Here is a 22150-nt window from a genome sequence, read left to right on the forward strand (position 1 = left end):
TCCACTGTTGGAAAACAGAGCTGAAAGCCATAAACCTCACATGGTTCTGGTTTCTCACTTCAGTTTCCCAGTGAGTCATTGCATAACCCTTGTGGCCCAAAAGGGGTGACGCCTGTCCCCAAGTGTTCAATTTAATGCATTTCAACCCTTGGGAGATTGGCTTCCTTGTTCAGTGCAGTTTGAATCAACATTAAATAAAGCATTCAAGCTTGGGAGGTTTTAAAAGGTAATTGGGAGTAAAACTGATGGCCTTTATGAGGCCATTTTTGTCTGGGATCATGGTAAATGACCAAATATGTAGAAGATCCTTGGGTTTTGAGAATCTTTTATGTAATTTATTATAGAAGTGTCACGAATCATCTTAAGGAGAAGCATTAACAGGTTTTTTTAAAGGACTAACATAAGTTGTTTCAAGACTTGAAGTCTTACAAAGTGAACTAAATATAGTGTAATACAGTATGATTTAATAAATGGTTGGGGGGCGCCTGGGTGGCTCAGGAGGTCAAGCCTCCGACTCTTGATTTTGGCTCAGGTCATGATCTCACGGTTTGTGAGACAGAGCCCCGTGTCAGGCTCCACGCTGACCCTCCCCCACTCTCTCTCTGCCCCTCCCCCCCCCCCAAGATAAGTAAAAGCTTAAAAAAATAAAGAGTTAAAAAACAATATATCGCATTTAAGCCCATTTAGGAAAATAAGCTTTGTCTCTTCAGGAGACTTAGTTGAGGCAGAGGTTTGGACGCTGATCGTGTTGTGCCCCTACCATCTAGAAAATGGACTGGCAACTGGGAGACTATTTCACATGCTTTTTCTGACCTTTCCCTCTACATTTTGACATACAACATAAAATTGATACCTGATGTCCAGAATCCGTTGGGACAAAAATATGAAATAAAAATCCCAAAGAAACATAGGAGCAAGTGCAAATTATAGTCGGGTGAAGTCTATTTCTACCAAGCCCCAATTTGTAAAAGAGATAATGGTGGAAGTTTGTCATTCGCTTCATGAATTTATCATAATGATATAACATAATTTTATAAAATTAATAAAATTCTAAATTTTTAAAAATTAACCACAGGGTTATTTCAATGACCAGCATTTAAAAATAAGTAGAAAGAGGTGTTGTAAGTAGTTAAAATATAATGGGGTTTGGGAAATGGGATTTATGAAAGCTCACATTCCTCAAATTTTCCAAGTGATGTGTTGCTCATAATGAATTCATATAGACAGACTTACAGTGTGAGTGCAGTAGCAAAGTGGGGTAGAAATAGCATTACCACAGGCGTGGCTAAGTGTCACTTAAGGTAATTCTTACGGCAGTTTATGAGGCCACTATGCCAGCTTTTATCATTTCACAGATTAAAAAATTGAGGCTGAGAGAGTTGAAGTAACCTGGCCGGGGACCTACAAAGACATCCAGTACCCCTGGTTATGACGTCCATGTTGTCAACTGCTATTCTGTATTCAGAAAGGTTTTGTGATATTTTGAAAGACACTCCAAAAGTGGACAAACATTCCTTATGCGGGGAGAGCTTTGTGCAGTGGTACCAAATGTTGACCAAGCAGAAAGAAGTTCTGGGTAGAGGGGCAGGATGGAATAGCTGGAGTGCTGGGAAGATGGAGCAGAAAACGGGAGAGCAATTGGTAGAAATCCTTAAGCATCAGGTGAAGAGTTTGCTTTTGCAAATATTGCAACTGAAGATCTTTTGAGTACAGTATTGATAGCATATTAAGGACAGATGCTTAGCAAATTATTTTGGTAATTTGCTTCACAAATTGTTATCTTACATCATATAATGTAAATGTTGGATTTTTTTTTCATATCAACCAAGGAAATAAGGGCCTCACTTACTCCTAAACTCTGATCCTCAAGGCCATGCATCTTGCGGGCCCAGACTACTTCTCTAACTTCATCTCCTCCTCTCTGTGTGACCCTGCACATCAAGCTTCACACTTGCTCTTAAGCAGACAGAAAATGCATTAACCTCAGGGCCTTTGCACTTGCTCTCCCTGAAATGGTCTTCCCAATAGCAGCACTTTTCTCTGCTGTTTCACCCTATTCAGTTTCTATTCCCTTAAAAATTTTTACTTTTCTGGATAACTTATCACCACCTGATATCCTATATTTGCTTCTTTATTTTCTTTTTTCCTCCCCTTGAAGTTTAATCATCAAAAACGATGGTACTTTTTTTCTGTTTGCTGTTGCATCCCCAGCACACTGAAGTGGATAAAGATTTTAGGGTCTGAAGTTAAGTGCCCTATTTAAGAAAAAAGAATAGAAAAATTACAAAATGAAATAGAAGTGAAACAATATTTATTTATTTGGAATGCAAAAAAATTTACAAGATTTAAAATGCTGGCAAATACCACAGCATTATAAAATCTGAAAAACAAAAGACTGCCTTTTTTTTACTTTATTTCCTGACCCACCTCTATAATTCTTCCCTCCACAGTTTTTGGTAACATACTCTTTGACTGCCTCTTCAAATTATAATAATTTTGTAATATAATCTACAGAGAGAATAGGAAAATAATTTTGTTCTATCTCTAGCATAGCTGAACAAGTTTTTAAAAATATATTGATTAGAAAAACCTTTTAATTTCAACATTATTGCTAAATCTCTTACACATTTTAAAATTGTTGTTGAATATGAAAACCCTTATAAGGTTCTTTAGCATATGAACCATAACGTTTGGAAGAATATTCCACAGACTAGCTTCTGGCTCTGTACATTTCTAGCCTGGTTTTTCCAACACCACACACAGCGCCGGGTGCCTCAGGGTATGAATATTGCATTGAGCAATATTGAGCCCTGCCCCTCCTTGAGCCTTGCCCCTCCTTTTCAACAGTAGGTAAGTGAGTTGCACAATGGACAGTACAAATACTCTGGGATCCATTTCTACACGAGAAGACTACAGTAGCCTAACTAAAACGGAAGTGACTGCAAGTCATATACATAGGTTCCAGTCAGCCTAGCCTAAGTGTGTCCTAAGTCTACTTCCCGAGGGAAGTTGGGACAGACATAATTAGGTCAGCAGTCCTAACTATTTGCAATTAAAACATTTTGCTTCAGACAGGGCATCTGGGTGGCTCAGTTGGTTGAGCATCCAACTCTTGATTTCAGCTCAGGTCATGATCTTATGGTTCATGGGATCGAGCCCCACTCTTGGCTCTGCTCACAGTGCAGAACCTTCTTCAGATTCTCTCTCTCCCTCTCTCTGTCTCTCTCTGCATACCCACACTCTCTCTCCCTCAAAATAAATAAATAAATAAATAAATAAATAAATAACCAACCTTTTGCTTTTGCAAATTTATAAAAGCATGTGACTATGTGAACAATTTGCTAGGGATCCATATAAGTAAGGGACCCTGACTTTCAACCTTTTTTAGCTTGTTAGTAAATCAGCTTCCTCCAGCACCTAATGGTACTTGTGGGTACAAAGTAGACACTCAAAAAATATTTGTTGAGTGAATGAATGAACAAAAGTTACTCCTTTGTGACTCTTCCCATAACGTTGTTAAATCAGAGTGCCTTTCAAATTAAATTGGACCCATTAACTACAGGTTACATTTATCATATTAAAACTCTACTATATCTCTGATGTGATGTAGGATCTATTCTTAATACAAAATATGTCAAGAAGATTTATTCATTACAAGCATGGATATATTGACCCTTTCCCTTTTCTTTCTGTGGGGAAATTCACAATTTCTGCATAATTTTATAGCCCTGTCAAGTACATTTTCTCAGGAGTATGCCCTAAGCAGAGCTATTATTGGAATGTCTTCCTACTAAAATTATGGAACAACTTTCCTCAGTGTCTATGTTATATTTGCCTTTTTATCAAGGACAAATTCTACTCTGTGATCTTTATTTTTTTTTATTTTTGTGACTCCCAGGGAAGAGTTGTCTAAAATTTAAAAATGATACTACAACTAGAAAGATCTGAAAACTGAAGGCCCATGATTTCCAGGATGGAGTAGAACTATAGGTTTAAATTTTAATTTAACTGTCTAATATGAAAACAGTTATAGTGCTAGAAAGGAAACTGGTGGGTCAGATAAGAACTCTTGCCCTGAACGAATTTGCTTAGGCTTCCCAGCCTTTGGTATGCTGTCTTCATTCTCTTGTCCAGGGTTAGCAAAGCTGTCTCACTGGCAATCAACAAAGTACCTATAAAACCAAATGATCTCTTGTCAAACCTGACTGAGTATATACCTTTATGTACCGTTGCAAAACCATGTGCCATTTCTGGATCTAGAATCTTCCCAAGAATGCTAGAAGCAGAAGTCTTCTTGCAAATGCTGAATTTTTCCACTTGACATTCAGATACTGATAGCTGAGAGAAGAGAAAAAGCTAGGATGCAAATTTTGGTATATTAACAACAAAGTTGTGGGCTTACTGCTGAGCTTTCTTCCACATGCTTAATTCAGGAGAATGGAATCCTGTGATGCCATGATAGAAAAAGTAGGCTCCCACTGGACAAATCAACTGTGAGTCAAACACAGGCAATACTTCCCACAGGGACCTGGTTGTATCTTTTTAAGTGTTTCACTTTTTTAAAATTTCAAATTAATCTCGGGACCTAATTGGAATATACACAGTGGTTAGTATGAAAAGACAGATTAGAAAGACAAAGCCATCTGGTTTTGATATGCTAGTGAAAGAAAATATATGTATCCATTTTAAGGTAGATTTTTCTGTTAGATGATGTGTGTGTGATTGATTCTAAAAAGGTGACACCTGAAGGTACCCTCTCCGAGAGCATATTACTGGACCACATTGGTTGATCGGGAGATTTTTGAAGTCTCTAGCAGATAATTTGCTGCTGTAGTACTGTTTACTACAACTTGAACTAGGGAGAAATAAATCGGTTTAAAAAGATTAAGAAAATGGATAAAAATTATAGGCTGCTTGTTAAAAATCCTTCACAACCAGTAATTGTTTGTTATAAATAGAGGAAGGCAAGTCATGTTTTATCTAAAAGAACAGACATATTTAAGTTTGATTAGAAGAAGATAAAGATTTCTTTTAGTGTCATTCAGCTAGTATAATGAGTGTTATTGATTAAAATGTTGGAATCAATAAGGACTTAAAATTGGAGTAGAGGAGACCTTAAGGAGGTGGAAAAGGTTATGGCCTGTCAAATAAGCTGACAATTAAATGCTTTGTAAAAAATTGATTTTTTTTTTTTTAAGCGTGAACGGTCAACTAAACTTCTTGGCTTTCATGGGCGTACGCTGTTCTACAGCATGTGAGAGCATATGAAACTGCAACTACATATTATTATCAGACTCATACACTAAATGTTTGTAAACATACTACCGAAAGCTAATTGTAAAACTTTAGCCCATCTGAATATGTTATTAATGCTGTGTAAAGAGGTCATTTAACAGCCAATGAAACTTAACATGTTTCTCCTTAGAATCCAATCATGTATAATAAGGCGGTAACTCATCAGGTTCTTTCTAAAATGTCAGCAGTAATGTTTTAAGCCCCTTACTCTTCTTTTTATTAATTCATCAGTATCAAAATCTAGCAGATGTATTGGATTTCTGTAGTTCAGTCTCTTAACCAAAGATAAGTGAGTTAGATATTCCTCACAGAGAAGCGATTGCATAGTAGACCTTTCATTTGTAAGGAAACACTGAACAGATCTAGAAAAATACACGTGTAAAAAAAAAAAACCAACAAAATACAGGAATGTAAATGCAAAAATGGAAAAAAGACCATCAAAATATCCATGAATTGAAAAGTGCAGTAAGAGAAAATCTGCTCATGAATTTTACGAAAATTCAGAGACCAGCACCTGAAAATGTTAACAAATATGCGTAGGTTCTCAGAGCTGCCAAAGAGAAAAACGTGAAAGGACGTAAAAGGAATTCCTTAAAAGGGAAGGCAAAGGACAAAGGACAAGGAGAAAGGCACAGCAATTACTGAAATCAGGGGCTGGATTCTGAATTTTCTCCCGGTTGCTCTGGGCATCACATTCCTGTCTAACTAATTATAAGTTCCTTTTTAAAATTTTACAATCTCTTCTATTGGGTCCAAGAAACATACTTAAAAAAAAATCAACTCTGATCTTAGTGGATATTAATTTCACTGTTTACTTTTCTAAGCCTTTTGGCATAAATTAGTGTAAATCTATTAACTATCATATGTAGACATGAATGAAAAATATTAGGAAGTCATTTCTTTTAAGTTACATGGAATATCAGTAAGGAATAATGTCTGATAATTAGATTTTATTATAATTTTTTTAACTTTAGGTATATAAACTCATAAACGCAGTTCATTATGAGTTTGTTAAATTTAAATACTTAGGACCCCAGTCATGTAGCTCTCTAATCTATTTTTATTTTTATTTTATTAATTTTCATTTATTTATTTATTTACTTCTTTTTAATGTTTAATTTTGAGAGAGAGAGAGAGAGAGAGCGCATTCGCATGAGTAGGGGAGGGGCAGAAAGAGAGGGAGACAGAAGATCCCAAGCGGGCCCTGCCCTGACAGCAGAGAGTCTGATGTGGGACTCAAACTCACGAACCATGAGATCATGACCCGATCCGAAGTTAGATGCTCAACCGACAGAGCCACCCAGGCACCCCTATAATCTATTTTTAAGTAGGTGTTCTATGTAGAAATATCAATGGTTCATTGTCCAGTTGCTTCCATTTTGGCTGGCAGTTTTGATTTTGACATTAGTCTAGGGGAAGAAAAATAATTTTCCTTCTATCCTTCTGAGTTCTTACCTGAGACCCCTATAATAAAATATTAATGAGAGAAAAACAAACAGTTTATTAACGTGTGTACCTTATGTATACATGGAAGATACCCAAGGAAAAATGAGTAACTCTCTGAGGAGGCAGATTTTGGGCTAGCATATTCTGTTGCCCTTCATTAGTCACCCAAAGCGTTTTGAAGTCCTTAATGGGAACTGGTGGCATTTGACTTGCTTTTGCCTTTGCACACAGGTGCACCCTGAGCGTGACACTGGAGCAGGCCATCATTCTGGCCAGAAGCCATGGACTGCCTCCTCGCTACATCATGCAGGCTACAGATGTGATGCGGAAGCAGGTAAGTCACACACACAGTTTAGGGATTGTTTTACAGGACCATTTTTTTTTTTTTTTTTTTTTTTTTTTACATTTTCGATGTGTATTTATTTTTGAGAGAGAGAAAGAGAGAGAGAGGAGGAGGAGCAAAGAGAGAGTGAGACACAGAATCCGAAGCAGGCTTCAGGCTCCAAGCTGTCAGCACCGAGCCCAACTCGGGGCTTGAACTCACAAACTGTGAGATCATGACCTGAGCTGAAGCCGGAGGCCCAACCGACAGAGCCAGCCAGGTGCCCCTACAGCACCTGGATTTGAAGGTTCCTTTTAATCAGGATTTATCAGGTTTAATGAGGATTAGTCAGCATTTATCAGGTGTCTGATTAGTGCCTGGATGTGGGGGACACTTTTTCAGGCTCAGAGAGTAAGTGTGAACAAGAAACACTCCCAGGGACGAAGGCAATACAGACATCTATATGAGGATCCTCCAAGAAACCAAGCCAACCTGGAAAAAAGGATGTGTAAGAGATAACCAGAAGGAGGAAAGGGGTTGGCCAAGTGTAATGGGCAGGAGTGGATTTGAGGCTTATGTAAGGAGCAAGGGCAAAGGCTACATGGCATTTTCTGGGCATCACAGGTGATTTAGTAAGGCTCTGGAAATAGAATTGAGGAAGAGGGTGGGGGCAAGGAAGAAGAGGAAAGAATTGAAGGCCCTTCTTGCTCCTGGAGCTCTCAAAGTGAAGTCCAAGCCATGCTAAGAATTTGGTGCATTATTCTGAAGATAAAAGCACATATCTCAAATTTTCCTTCAGAGGATGAAGAGTAGTCTTTGGGATGTCGTTAGGTCACTGAAGTATTTATAGGTGGGAATAAACTCCCATAAAGAGAATGAGCCTTTGATACAATACCCGATGGTATTTTAATGTGATAGTTTGGTTTCTAACGCTTAAAATTCTTTTAAAAGGTAACAAAAATGCATTAACCTCCAATTTATTATTAGGAAAATGTGCCTTATATAATAGAAAAGACACAACTTATTAGAAAGACAAGAGTTGGAAAATACCAATTTTATGTTTTATTCTGCCACAGTTTCTCAGGGTAACCACAAAAAATTGATTTAACAAATATTTATTCTTGCTGACTTGGTTTGAACTGCCCAATGATAGTAAGTGATTTAGTTTTTAAGATATGCTTTTGTAGTTAAAACTTATTTGTTTACTAAAGACTTAGTGTATAACTCTTACGCAAACATACTAATCTCTGTGGGTTTGCTCCCAAGATACACTACAGAATGTAAAAAAAAAAAAAAAAAAAAAAAAAAAAAATCCATGGAAGCAGTCATAAGTGATACCAGCACCGGTTTGGGGTCTGTAATTCAGGAATAAAGTACAATGAATGGATATACATTGGAGCTTCGAGGTGGGAACCCTGGAGCTGGAGACTGAAAACCAAGATCTGACAAGGTCTAACAGGGATTTGCTAAGTAAAGGTTAAATCCACAAGAAGCACAGGGCACAGTATGGTTCAGCTAGAAAAGGGCAAATACAGATGCAAATGCCATCAGATTTTGGAAGGATTTTTTGGACGGATATAATACAAATTTGGTTTTAAAAAGTAGACCAAAGTAAACTTGTGATTATTCATTTCAGGGTTGGGTTTGGGATGCCAAAAGTACAGAAAGACACTAAGCATTCTGTTTCACTCTCTTACTGTTAGAATAAGTTTGAATTAAGACTTGGAGGGGCCATCTCGAAATTATGGTTTATGGCAAGACTAAGAGACTGATTATTAGCCTGTTTTAGAATAATCTAGTACAGGAGTAATGATGAATTCACTAGATATACATTCTTACTATATGGACTTCAGTAATCAAAAACGTTTTAAGTTCTTACACGTGAGAACAGACATCTATAAACTAGAGGGGGGAAAGTAAAAACCGTATTATGTAAGCCTTAGTGACTTATTTAACCAGTGCAAACCTTTTTGAAATACAATATACATGCTATATTTACATATATTATTATATGTATTATTATATATTTATAAAATGTAACTTAAGGAAACTGAAAAGTTACGAAGCTTCTTATAAAATTTCTAAACTGCAGTTTTTCAGTATTCATCACTTCTTCCTTCTATTTTTAATAAGTATATTTAGAATAGGTAGCTACCCTCCTTTGTTACTGGTTTCTCTGCTGCAAATATGGCATCTCCAGGTGGATCTGAAACAAAGAACTGATTTCTGACTTCTGTATGGAAGATCAGAGAGCCTGGGGCCCTCTCTCTAGAGAAAGTGGGTTAAACTGGTGTACAGGGGGATTTTTGCAGCATTCCTTCTGCTGCCCATCCTCTCTCCAGTGTCCCAACTGTTACAGGCAGTGGAATTAGTGGCTAGGATCCAGTCTGCAAGCCAGCTCTTACCTACCTGTGATCTAAGTAGTTAGAACACAAATGGGGATCAAAGATCTGACTTTTCTGTTCCTTTTGTTTCTCAAACATTTAGACTCAACTCTCCAGAGACTGAATGGTTGAGATGTTTGCCAGATTAATGAGTAATATTTTCTAAGATCTTTAGTTTCTTTTTTTTTTTTCTTTTTTTTTTTTTTTAATTTTTTTTTTTTCAATGTTTTTTATTTATTTTTGGGACAGAGAGAGACAGAGCATGAAAGGGGGAGGGGCAGAGAGAGAGGGAGACACAGAATCGGAAACAGGCTCCAGGCTCTGAGCCATCAGCCCAGGGCCCGACGCGGGGCTCGAACTCACGGACCGCGAGATCGTGACCTGGCTGAAGTCGGACGCTTAACCGACTGCGCCACCCAGGCGCCCCAGATCTTTAGTTTCTTTTTTAGGGAGAAGCGCTTCAGCATGATTTATTGTATGGTTTTCATGTACAGCTTTGTATATCTATTTTTCACAGACTTGTTTAATGCTCTGGTTAGTTAGAAAGAAAGCTGAAAGATAGAGGGAAGGGTACTATGCCCCTTCTAATTTTTTTGATAATGATTATAATAATCCTAGGCAGCACTTTTACATAACCTAAGATCTGATTAATACAACGTTTGAGGGAGAAGCTTTCATTTACATTAGAAACAAAGTTTTCTATCCTACAAATTATACATTCCACGTATTATTGGGTGGAAGACCGCCTCAATTTTTTTTAAATAAAACTGGAATTTCAGAGAGTTCTGTCTCCTTACCTACAATATCAGGACATTATACTGGGCACAGTAATAAAGGCTGAAGAAGATGTGATTCTTCCCCCATCTTATGGTGGCCATACATAGGCAGATCATCATGATACAGGTACCAATAGACAAGTGGTATACAACCTCAGTGTTTTCGGACATAAGACAGGGAATAAATAAATAAGTGAGTAAACTGTGAGCCTCTCAGTGGCTGGGACACTGAGTATAGTTTGTTTTGGTGGGCATAGGTTTCCAGAATAGTACCTAGCAGAGAGTAAATGCTAAATGGCGTGTGTTCAATAGTTCTAACTGGGATAACCAGAAAAAGGCTTCATGCAGAAAGTGATATCATGATAGTGATTTAAAAGCATAGATTCTTGAGCCAAGCAACCTCAGTTTGAATCCCAACTCCAGTGTTTACCGTCTGTATCATTTGGGACAAGATTCTAAGTCTCTCTGTTACTTAGTTTCCTCATTATTAAAACAAAGATTTTAATAGTACTTGCCTCGTAGTGTTGCGAGGATATACTCAATGCACTTAAAACAATACCTGATATAGCGAATGACCGATTAGTTATTAGCCAAGATGATATTTGATTTGAGCCTGGGAGGATAAATGGGAGTGGACAGGTCGGGAAGAGGAGAGAGGAGGTCCTTGGGTAGAGGAAACAACGTAAACAAGGGTGGAAAAGTGCAAGTACCTGGCATGTTGAGTATATGAAGAATTATATAGTTGAATTCACTGTGGAATACACCAACAGTTGTGTTCAGCATGATGAACATCAGTGTGATTTGCAACCTTTGAAGAAAGCAAAAGCCTTTCTACAGACTACTCAGTGGAATATTATGAGACTAAAGACAAAAGTAATTATACACAAACACTATACCCTAGCCTAGTAAATCTATTTCTCACAGGGATATGATTTAGAATTTCTAAAACTAGCTTCTGTGTATACTAGGTTTGAAGAGATAAGTAAATATATTGTAAGTAATGAGAATAAAGTTTCTTACTGTCAGAAAAGGAAGTTACAAATAGGGAAAGGGAGAAGGCTATAATCCAGAACAAATCCTGTGGTGTGGATTGGGATCAGAGGTAGCAATTTGAACTGATGGATACACACACACACGCACGCACGCGCATTTAGAAATAAATATAGATGTTTGAGTATGTTTGCCATTAGTTAAATAGCTCTGTCTACTCAGACGACCTAGAAGCATTTACATGCCAATGGTAGCAGTGAGCAAACCCAGTGTTCAGATCTTGGGTTCCAAATATAATTCTCCATTGAAAAGAGCCACAGTGCTTGGAGAAGTGGTTAATCTCCACAACATAATTATTAACTACAAAAAGAAAAGAAGTAACTTTACAGTGGAAAAATCTGGCGGACACCGCTTGAACCGAGTGATGACAGTTACTGTCACCGATAAGATGTAGAGAAGTCATGTGATATGGTGATGGTCAACATCAGTGGTCTCATGCACTGAGGAGGCACAAAATCACTCTTGTCCAAAATGCATGTCTTCTATCTGATCGTGAGGAAACAGCTGACAAACCCAAACAGAAATATTCTCCAAAATAGTGACCAGTACTGAGCAAAAGTATTAAGGTCATAAAAGACAAATCAAATCCAAGGAAATGCCATGGATCAGAGGACCAAGGGGACAAGAAAACAAAATGTAGTATGGGATCCTGGGTTGGATCCTGGAATAGAATCAGGACACGAGGGGGAAATGGTGAAATTTGATTAAGACTTACAGCATTATATGAACATAGATTCCCTGGTTTTGACCATCATACTCTGGTCAAGTGAAGGGTGAGCATTAGAGAGAGTTTACATAGCTGAGTTAAGTATGTGAACTTTCTGTTCTGGTTTTACAACTTTTCTCTAAGTCTAAAACTACTCCAAAATGAGTTATTTTTTAACTGCTTAATTATAATTCCTCAATTCCTTCCCGTCTGTCTTTTTGCCACCCCCACCCCTTTTCCCTATTTGCTTTCCTTTATTTGGTCCATCTTGAGAGGATATATTCTTTTGTTTTCCTTTCTTCCTTTTCTCCTTTTCTTTCTTCCCTTCCCTTCCCGTAGTTCAGAATTTGGTAGCAAGAAAGAGAGTTTCAGAGGTTTTGTATTTCTTTATTTTATTTTTTAAGTTTATTTATTTATTTCGAGAGAGAGAGCACAAACAGGGAGGGGCAGAGAGAGGCAGAGAATCCCAAGCAGGCTCTGCACCATCAACACAGAGCTCAACACGGGGCTCAAACTCCCAAACCGTGAGATCGTGACCTGAGCTGAAACCAGTCAGAAACTTAACCAAGCCACTGAGATGCCCTAGAGTTTCTTTAAAACCACTCTCTTTCATCTGTTCTCAGCCCCAAACCCTGGTGTTTAGTTCTATGTAGTAACTAATTCCCATTAGGAACTGAACAATGATTATAGCTTCATTCATGAACTTGACAAGTTGTGAAGACTTTTTCATTGCTAAAGTGCATTGCCTTTGTACTATAAAGTTTGGGGCAGAATTCTTACATTTCAGAGATCCACACGCACATGCCTTGTCCAAAATTGCTTTAGAACTATTTAAGAAAATATTTTCTTGATAAATACTATGAACTTTAAAATAGCTGATTATTCAGCTAAGGATAAAACAGGTTTGTGAGTGCAATAGAACTGTGATTTTCTGTTCCACGAAAGTGAGGACACAGCACATATTTGTAGCCTTCTCGTTTTTTATTTTCAACATCTAAAGTATTGCTTGCTTCTAGGAATAAAGACATAGATGAGATAGTGAACAGGAAGCTGTGATTTAAGTTTATTTTGAATGATTTAGATAGCTATTGAAATAAATATCAACCCTTTGGAAAAATATGTCAGCATATTTTGATACTTAAAGCATTAGTTTTGAAAATGCTCAGATGATAATTTTTCTCTTCTACTTCACCTCATCTCTCTTGATATTATATACATTGTTGGAATAAATATTCTACACTCAAATGTTAATGGTATGCTAAATAATTACTAATACAATGTAGAGCTAAAAATGATTTTCCCTACTTCTCTCAGGGAGCAAGAGTTCAGAACACAGCAAAGAATTTGGGAATCAGAGACAGAACCCCACAGTCTGCTCCAAGGTAAGTGACTCCCCAGGTCTGCTCTTTCCCAAAGGGCTTACCGCCACTTCCAAGGCAGTGTCACTTACATCTAATGCACCTGCCACAGTACATGCCTAGTACAGTACTGAATATAATCATGGAAATTGGCCTCGTAAACACCCTGTGGCTAAATGTGACTAGTCATAAGTGTTCTCTGAATTCAATCAAATTTTAAGGGAAGCAAACTTAGAGGTAGCAGGTAGAAGTCTTGACATTATTCTGTTTTCCAAGTTCCATCATGAATTCAAAGACAAAAGTCCACACAGGTACTACTAATATTTGTAACCCAAGTGTACCGAACTACCAAAATGCCATTTTCATTTATTTTTCTCTGCCTGCACATGCTGTTCCCTCTGGCATGATTGCTTTTCCCATCTGTGTCTGTATGGAAAACTCCTACTTACCCACAAAACCCTTTGTGTCCTTTTCTCAATGCCCTTTTCTCTTTGAAGTCCTGGCTGAGTTTTCTTCCTCTTTGTGCTCCCTTAGCATCTTGTGTATTGGTCTTTTATAGCTCTTTTATAGCTCTGTGTTACAATATATTGTTCCATGTCTCCTCACCCAACCTGAATGTGGATTCTCTGGAGGCAGAGAATATGTTTTTTGGATTTTATTCCTGGCTGATCATAGTGCTGTACAGTAGACACTGAATATCTGAACTGATTTCAAGAACGTGCGAATGAAAAAATGAGTGAATGAGCTTTTTGTTTGTGATCATATCAAATATTCACAGTTCACATATCATAACAAGAAAAGACTCTAGGGGCACCTGGGTGGCTCAGTTGGTTGAGCGTCTGACTTCAGCTCAGGTCATGATCTCATAGTTCATGGGTTCAAGCCCCACATTGAGCTCACTGCTCTCAGTGCAGAGCCCTCTTCCGATCCTCCCTCCTTCTCTCTCTCTGCCCCTTTCCTGCTCATGTTCTCTCTCTCTGTCAAAAATTTAAATTTTTTTAACTTAAAAAAAGAAAGGACTCTAATTCACCTTTAGAATAAATGAACATGGAGACAGCCATCAAAGAAATGTTAATTTCATTTCCCTGGTGACAATAAGGTAAGCAGCCATCTATCTTGAAGTGGGGAAAAATTAAATAATCTCTTTTACATTTGATTGTTTTTATACGTTGGCATTTTAACAAAAAGGAGACTCCTCCAGGCACTGTCACAGACAAGACACTTTCGTTTTCTATTTACAAAGCAGTTACCAGAGTGAGAATCATGACAGCAGCATTTATGAAGTTATATTTCATCCTAAAAAACTCTGTGGGCAGTAGAAGTACTTTCACAAGGGAAAACATATTTTCCCCCTGAAAATGGATGGAGCACTCATGTTCTAATTGTGTTTATTTTTAGTGCTGGCTCCTAACTTATTTAATCCTCAAGTCTTGTTAATGTTATCTTTCATAGTTGATTAAGTTAGAAAGACTCTGTTCCTAAGGAGTCATTTCACATAGGCATTCTCTCTCTGGCACCTTGAGCCGACGTGGTATATTGTGATAACGGACCCAGTGAAGTGTTAAAATTCCAATAAGAAAACAAGATAATGGTTTAGCAAGGTCTTCATAGCTAGAGCTTATAAACACTAATAAACAGAAGGGTTAAGATAAGACTTCAGCATCCTGATCAATAAACCAATACGCAAGCGGAATACAAGAAAAGAAACTGATGAACTCACTTTTTTCTTTATTGTGTTGTGTTTTAAAACTCTTGAACTGAAACACAATAAACTGTGCCAGCTGTAAAGTTGACATTTTTATAAGAGAATAATAATCCCCAAAGAGAAATCTAAAGTAATTTTTAATTTAATCCTATTTATTCTTTCACTCACTCTACAAATATTTATTGAGGACTTAAGAAATGCAAAGCATCCTGCTCTGCTTCATGGAGGGTAGAAACGTGAGATGAAAATAGAACCATCCCTCAAGGACCTTTCAGTTAAAGAGATGAGATGAGAAAACATAACTGGAAGGAAAGGTAGAAAATAAGAAGCAATGTGTGAGGGGTGGGATCCCACCCAGCTGGGAACCAGGGTTCCTGTCCCAGAGACAACAAATTTAAGAACAATTTGCTAGAAGAAGAATATTCTAGGATGACACCAAATCTTTGGGTTGGACAACAATGGGCAAATGGTTCCAGTCACTGAGAAAAATAAGCACGTGTAGGGAAAGGAGGGTGAGCTCATGTTGGTGACATTGGGACTAAGGATCAATGGGACACCCAAATGGAGATGGCTTTGTGGGCAATACAGTGTTCTTCCTCCTAACTTTCATACATTGGATCTTCAGATTAATCAACTTATCTTCATCATGAACCAAATATTACCTTTCAGATATAAAGGTACACTGGTCTTATTTTCTATTAGATCACAAAACCTGGGAACTATTGTGCTACGATAGCTTGATTTATTTTATTTGTTTAATTGTGAAGCAGCATACTGAAGTGGTTACACGTGAAAAACATGATTTTGAGTACCAGCTCCTGCTTGATGACCTTATTTAGTCAGATTACTTATTTTCTCTGAGACAGTTTTCTCATCTTTAAGATAGGGAGAATTGCCTTGGGACAGATTATTATTGACACTGTAGCCTTGAAAATGTCTCTTTTGCCATGTAGAAGGATGAAGGGCATGATCTGTAGGTTGAAGTTTCAAAGTTCTACTCTCAGCAGATTTGGATTTGGGCTGGAAATACCAGCTCCAAGATGGCTGCCTCAGCCCAAACAGGAAAAGAAGAAAGTGGAGCCAGGAACAAACCTTTTCATGCAGGGGCACTGGTGTGCATGGGTGGAATGAAACTATGACAAGGGCCCCAAGGTGTTGGGCAAACCAAGGCCTTCTGTTACCTAACAATTTAGCTGACAAAAAAACAAATGCCTCAGTGCAAGGTAAAAGCCCAACTCTTAACTATTACATTTTACTTCCCAACTCTATCTGCCTGTTCTAAATTCCCAAAGCCCCACGATTTCCATTACAAATGTGTCTGAACTCAAATAACCCTGAGTCACTTCCAAGAAGCCTCACAGAAGCTGAATCTGCCCAGTTCTGCAGTATCCAGAGCTATTATTTCATTAGGTGATCACACGGAGTAGCCTTTTGCCAATTTGCAAGGCAGACGTTTCAAAGACTTGCCTACACAGTGGCATTAGTTCCATTATGTGGAAACGTGCAGTGCAAGGTAATGGAATGTGATGGCTCAGCCCAGATCTCACGGGGTAGGACATTTGCTACCCAGCTTACTGTTTGTGTTCTACCTGAGTAAGGCCACTGCCTTTCCCTTCATTAGGCAGTGCTGTAAGGAAAATGAAAGGATCGAAATTAAAGAGGAAAAGAACTTTCCGATCATTCCATTATTCCGGCACTGGGAATGAATTTTGAAGCAAAACTGTAGTTTTTTACTGCAAAGGCAGCTTTGAACTATATCAGCTCAATTTAATGTATTCTTTTCTCTGGGAAAGATGAAATAAGCTTTTCTGATGTGAGATGTCCTTATTTCAGTATTCATTTTCTTCCATGGAGATTACATGCAAAGCATTAAGCACCTTTCAGACTTGAATAATCTCCAAAGGCAGTAACTTTTTCCTGTGTGTTTCCAGACTGGGAAAGTTTATGTTGTTAACTAGGTTTCTAACTCAATATTCAAACTTTGTCATTCTTTTCCCCTTTGATTTAGAATTAGCATGGGATTAAATGTTGAAGGAGAAGGAAACATAATTTGCTAAGTTTGTCAACAACTCCTGTAAACTGTGTTCAATTTAATTTGTAAAAGAAGGGAATCACCATGCTACCCCTATCCCTGAGTTTGGAGTACTTTTGAAAAGGAGCAAAGTTGAAACCTGTACTTAATGTTATTATTTTAGGGTTTTTTTTTAATTTTTTTAATGTTTATCTTTGAGACAGAGAGAGAGACCGCGCACAAGCCAGGGGAGGAGCAGAGAGAGAGAGAGAGAGAGAGAGAGAGAGAAACAGAATCCAAAGTAGGCTCCAGGCTCTGAGCTGTCAGCACAGAGCCCAATGCAGGGCTCGAACTCACAAACTGAGAGATTATGACCTGAGCCGAAGTTGGACACTTAACCGATTGAGCCACCCAGGCGCGCCTGTACTTAATATTTTTAGATCACGGATGCGGCTCTCAAGTAGGGCCAGCATGGCCATGGAGCTATTAGGACTGTGAGTATATGTAGTCTAACATCTAGCCACCTCAGTCAGCTGATCTTCTCTCAGACTGTGCTTTTAATAATGGGTGTGCGCTGTCTGGTCACTGTGGCTGTCTTGCAGCTATTTTATTTAAATATTTAGAGAGAGAGAGAGAGAGAAGGAGATAGGCAGAGAGAGAGGAAGAGAGAGAAGTCCAAGCAGGCTCTGTGAGGTCAGTGCAGATCCCGGCATGGGGCTGGAACCCACCAACTGTGAGATCATGACCTGAGCCAAAACCAAGAGTCAGGGACTGAACCGACTGAGCCCCCCAGGTGTCCCTGTCTTGGCAGATATTATGTTCCCCTTAATTTGGTTCAGGAGTTAGGATGTTCTGGAGAATGTGGAGCTCTGGAGCTTGTACAATCCTAATTCAGTGCCCCGAGCTTTGCCTCAAGACACCCAGACCTGGGATGTCAAGAGGGAGCCCTTCTTGGCATCTCCACTAGTTCAAGTAGATTCCTTGAGCCACTTGAATCTCCACTTGATTCTGCTGGCAGATGAATGGGACAGTGGGCAGAGATGGGCAGATATTCCCGAGGAAACACCGGATAATTGTGCCTTTGAGATTCAGGCCTCAGGACTCTGCCACATCAGCCTATTCATAACTGACTGCACCCAAGACACGGTACAGAATGAAACAAATTTCGAAAACTAGTCAGGAAACCAGTAGACCCCTATGAGAAGGCGCTGTTTTGCTACAAATTAGTCATGATAGACAAGATGGTAATTATCACTATAGTATCATCTCCTAGAACTCAGAGAATCAGTTTTGCTGCCAGCAAGGTGAACAGTCAGGGCAGGCAGCACTGGAGCAGAAGCAGCTGGTGTGGGAAAGATGACATTGCGTAATCAGTAGTCGTCTCCACTTACACAGAGACATTGGTGTTTTCTGAAAACTAGAACTGAAGTTTTGGAGTTTGCTAATTCATAAGTAATTTTTAGTAAAATAGGCAATATGATCATGGCTCCTGAACCAGGAACTTATTGTCAATATATTTTTTGTACCAGTAGAAACATCTCAGGTAATGGCAATACGCCAGGCTGCTGTCACACTCTTCCCTGCCTTTCCTAGGCTGTACAAGCTGTGCGAGCCGCCTCCCCCTGTTGGAGAAGAATGAGGAGAATCCCCAAGGAACCAGGCAAGCAGAAGCTTCTGAACACTAGACAAAAGACATGCTGGCTAAACATTCTTCATTCAAGATAAATAAATGAAATTTTTTTCTCTAGCTCCTTCCCCATGGAGTAAATAACCAATGTTCTTCTTGTACGTGGATACTTGTGACGGAAATGGATGAGAGATCACTCAGACCATCTGTAGCTTCACAAACTAATCTATGTGTTGACACTAACTATTCATTTTTAGGGTAAATTTTGTCCTTGGAATTTATGAAAAAAAACCAGGTAAACAATGAACCATTGTGCCTCCTCTCCCATTAGTTAGAATTATTTCATTGTGTTTGTTTTCATCTTCTCTGAATGGAATCATGTGATAATGGAGATTTCCACTTGAAGAAGTCTTTCACTGAAGAAAGATGGACACACTTTTCAAATCATCATACAGAAATGTTACAGACCACATAGACTGGGTGCTATTGTAGGCATTCGGTCCCCTACCTGCATCAGAGAGAGTATGATTTGTGAATGGTGAAGAGCATGCTTGACTCTTTTTCCTACGGGTTTATTTCTCAGTAACAGAGAAGAGAGCTGAATGAGGCTTCTACCAAGACTTTCTTCCCACTGCTTGTGGTGGGAAGCACTGCTTTGTGCTCGTGGACAGTTCCAGCAAGTGGGTGCTGTCATTGGTCTCTGAAATGGCATGGCTTCCTAGGGCCACGTGTACTGGTGCTGTGCCACAGGTGGCCAGGGGGTGGAGAGGGGTGGAGAGGGGTGGAGATCAGGGAGGTACGGGAGGGGAGAGTGGGGTAAAGGAGGAAATTTAAGTCCATTTAAAAAGTCAAATTTTAACTTAGAAAGATACCTAAAATTCTTACTTTTATTAAGACTTCCGTATGAGATGTGAGACTCTGGAGAGAATACACCGTGCTGAGTATTTTTCCATTAAGGTATGTGTACAACAGTGAAAATAAAGCATTATTTGTTGAACTGTACGAGGACTATTAGAGACCTTGATAATGTATGGAAGCACAAGGTGTATTCTATTTTCATTCTAAAATACACGTCATTTTTATCATTTCTAGGTTGATAAAATAATATTGTTTTTTAGTGTAATGAATACAGTAATATTGATTTTGAATCTATAATTCTCAAAACAGTTAAAATGCCCTTCCTGTGATTGTGACGAGTATATGGATTTGGACTAATTTAGTATGTGAAATGCTTTTCATAACTAAGGTATATACAGATGATTATTACATTTTAATTTATGAAATTTGATAATGATTTTCAGATGATCATTAAAAATCTTCACTGCCATCAGTTGTGTATTGAATAACAAAAATACTGTGTTATACATATACCAGTTATTCATACACTGGTCAAGCTGATAAAAATTGTTCTTTGGCACAGAAGCACTTAAGATTTTTGCAATAAGTCCTTATATATAATAAGAGATAAACTCAAAGTTTTCAAAGGAAACGTTGAACACTTTGAATTTAATGAAGATATTACCTTAACACAAATACCTATATTAAGTATATCTTAACTTTCAGGGATTTGACATTCTTGATATTATTATCAACTGATCCTGAAGGTCCATGACATTAGTATTTTGCGATTTTCCTGTACTGAAAAATTGATTACTTTCATTGTGGCTAATGAGTGAGCAAAACTGATCAACTATCAAGTATTTTTCATATTGTCTTTACTGTTTTCTAGTCACCATCCTAGAAGCCTTATTTCTCATTATAAGGATGAAGGGGTCACTTCAACACTTCAGTCATACTTTGCTATGTTTCATGGAGGAAATTATCTGCAATTATAGTATGTATAAAATAGCATATTTTTAAGGGTCTATTCTCTATATAGTAGGATGTGCTTAATATTTTAAGGGTTAAATGTAGTGTAAGTGTACCAACCCTCAGAATGCTTGGTACTTCTTGAATGCTCCAAAGTTAGTAATGATTTCTATTCTCATCAGTCCCTGTCATTTTTTAATTACAATAAAAATTGTAGCTAACATTTAAGTAGTTACTATGTGCCAAGCGGTACCTCCAAGTGCTTTATCCCTATTTGTTGTTATTGTTTCACTAATCCTCACAAAGACTGGGATGGTGTCTTTTCATCATCCCCATTTCACAGTTGAGGAACTGAAGCAAAGAAGGGCCCAGTGACTCGTCCAAGACCACAGGACTGACAAGTGACAAAAGTAGGATTTAAATCCAGGAAGTCTGCCTTCTTAATGCATCACCCTGCTTCTCCATATTCACGTAAGAACTGTTGTAATATTACCCATTATTTGTTAGTAAAGTTGTGACATGTGTTGCCATTAAGTTATACATTTTATATTGAGTAAAAAATGAATGGAAACATATAAAATGTCTTTAATATGTGAAAATCATAAGATTTCCTAGGCATTTTACCATTCTGGATACACATTTTGAGGCAACTCAGTGCTGTTGCAATCTGAAAAAATAGATTCCTCATAATTGAAGGTAACAATTTTAGGTATGTTTTGAAATTCTGGAAAAGTATACCATATAAAATTTGACTACGATTCCAAAACAGTGGTAGCAGTAAAAAAAAAAAAAAATGTCCAATGAATGAATGAATAAAGATGATTTTTCAATATCATAACGTGCCTCCACATGACACTGGACACTTAACTGGCCATGAGTTTTTAGAATGAATTTACCTAAATGCTCACATACTCCTCTACAACTCCTTGAAATGTTGCTAAAGCCCTACCAACAGTTCTTCCAAGTTCTGAGTTTGGACATTTGCTTCTCTTCACCTAAAGGGGAAGGTCATGCATAGAAATTTTGGTTCTTAACGTGGGATCTAAGTCAAAAATAATTGCTAACTAGTAATCCATAGTCAATACATCTTAAATATTCCATTATATCTTATAAAGTTATCTAATATAAAATATAACAAAACTTAATATAATGTTAACAGAATGTTAACAGAATGAGCAATTTGAAGAGACTAGAATTTTCCATCTATTTCCGTTATTGTTTAACAAGAAACAAAGAAACAAAGAAGAATTCCTGTGCTAGCTTTACTTCTATTGGATATATAAAGTTGAATTTAGGAGGTAAGCTTTATTTTATGAACTAATATTCTAATCGTAGAAGTCTCACACTATGTTCTGTCTCTCTTTTTTTTTTTTTAAGGTTTATTTATTTGTTTTGAGAGAAAGTGAAAGAGAGCAATCAGGAGAGGGGCAGAGATAGAGGGAGAGAGACTCCCAAGCAGTCTCTGTGCTGGGCAGAGGCTGACGCGGGGCTCGATCCCAAACCATGAGATCATGATCTGAGCCGAAGTCAAATGCTTGACTGACTGAGCCACCCAGGCGCCCCTATTTTCTGTCTCTTTAAATCATATTCTTCCAGTGACCTAGCTTCCCTATGCATTCAGTGGTTACTCTTCTTGTAGTAACAATGTTTAATTTAAAATT

General features: G+C 38.0%; 1 protein-coding gene across 1 annotated transcript in view; it reads left to right on the forward strand.

Moving 5' to 3' along the window:
- PREX2 (phosphatidylinositol-3,4,5-trisphosphate dependent Rac exchange factor 2) overlaps positions 1–21903 on the forward strand; it is a 287036-nt gene extending 265133 nt beyond the window's left edge. The window contains exons 38-40 of the mRNA XM_042923563.1: positions 6973–7075; positions 13294–13361; positions 18647–21903. Of these exons, the coding sequence (XP_042779497.1) occupies positions 6973–7075; positions 13294–13361; positions 18647–18692 (217 nt within the window). The 3' untranslated portion in view covers positions 18693–21903. The remainder of the gene's footprint in view (positions 1–6972; positions 7076–13293; positions 13362–18646) is intronic.
- Positions 21904–22150: the final 247 nt, after the last annotated feature.

The sequence above is a fragment of the Panthera leo genome, chromosome F2 (assembly GCF_018350215.1).
Source record: "Panthera leo isolate Ple1 chromosome F2, P.leo_Ple1_pat1.1, whole genome shotgun sequence".
Taxonomy (NCBI): domain Eukaryota; kingdom Metazoa; phylum Chordata; class Mammalia; order Carnivora; family Felidae; genus Panthera; species Panthera leo.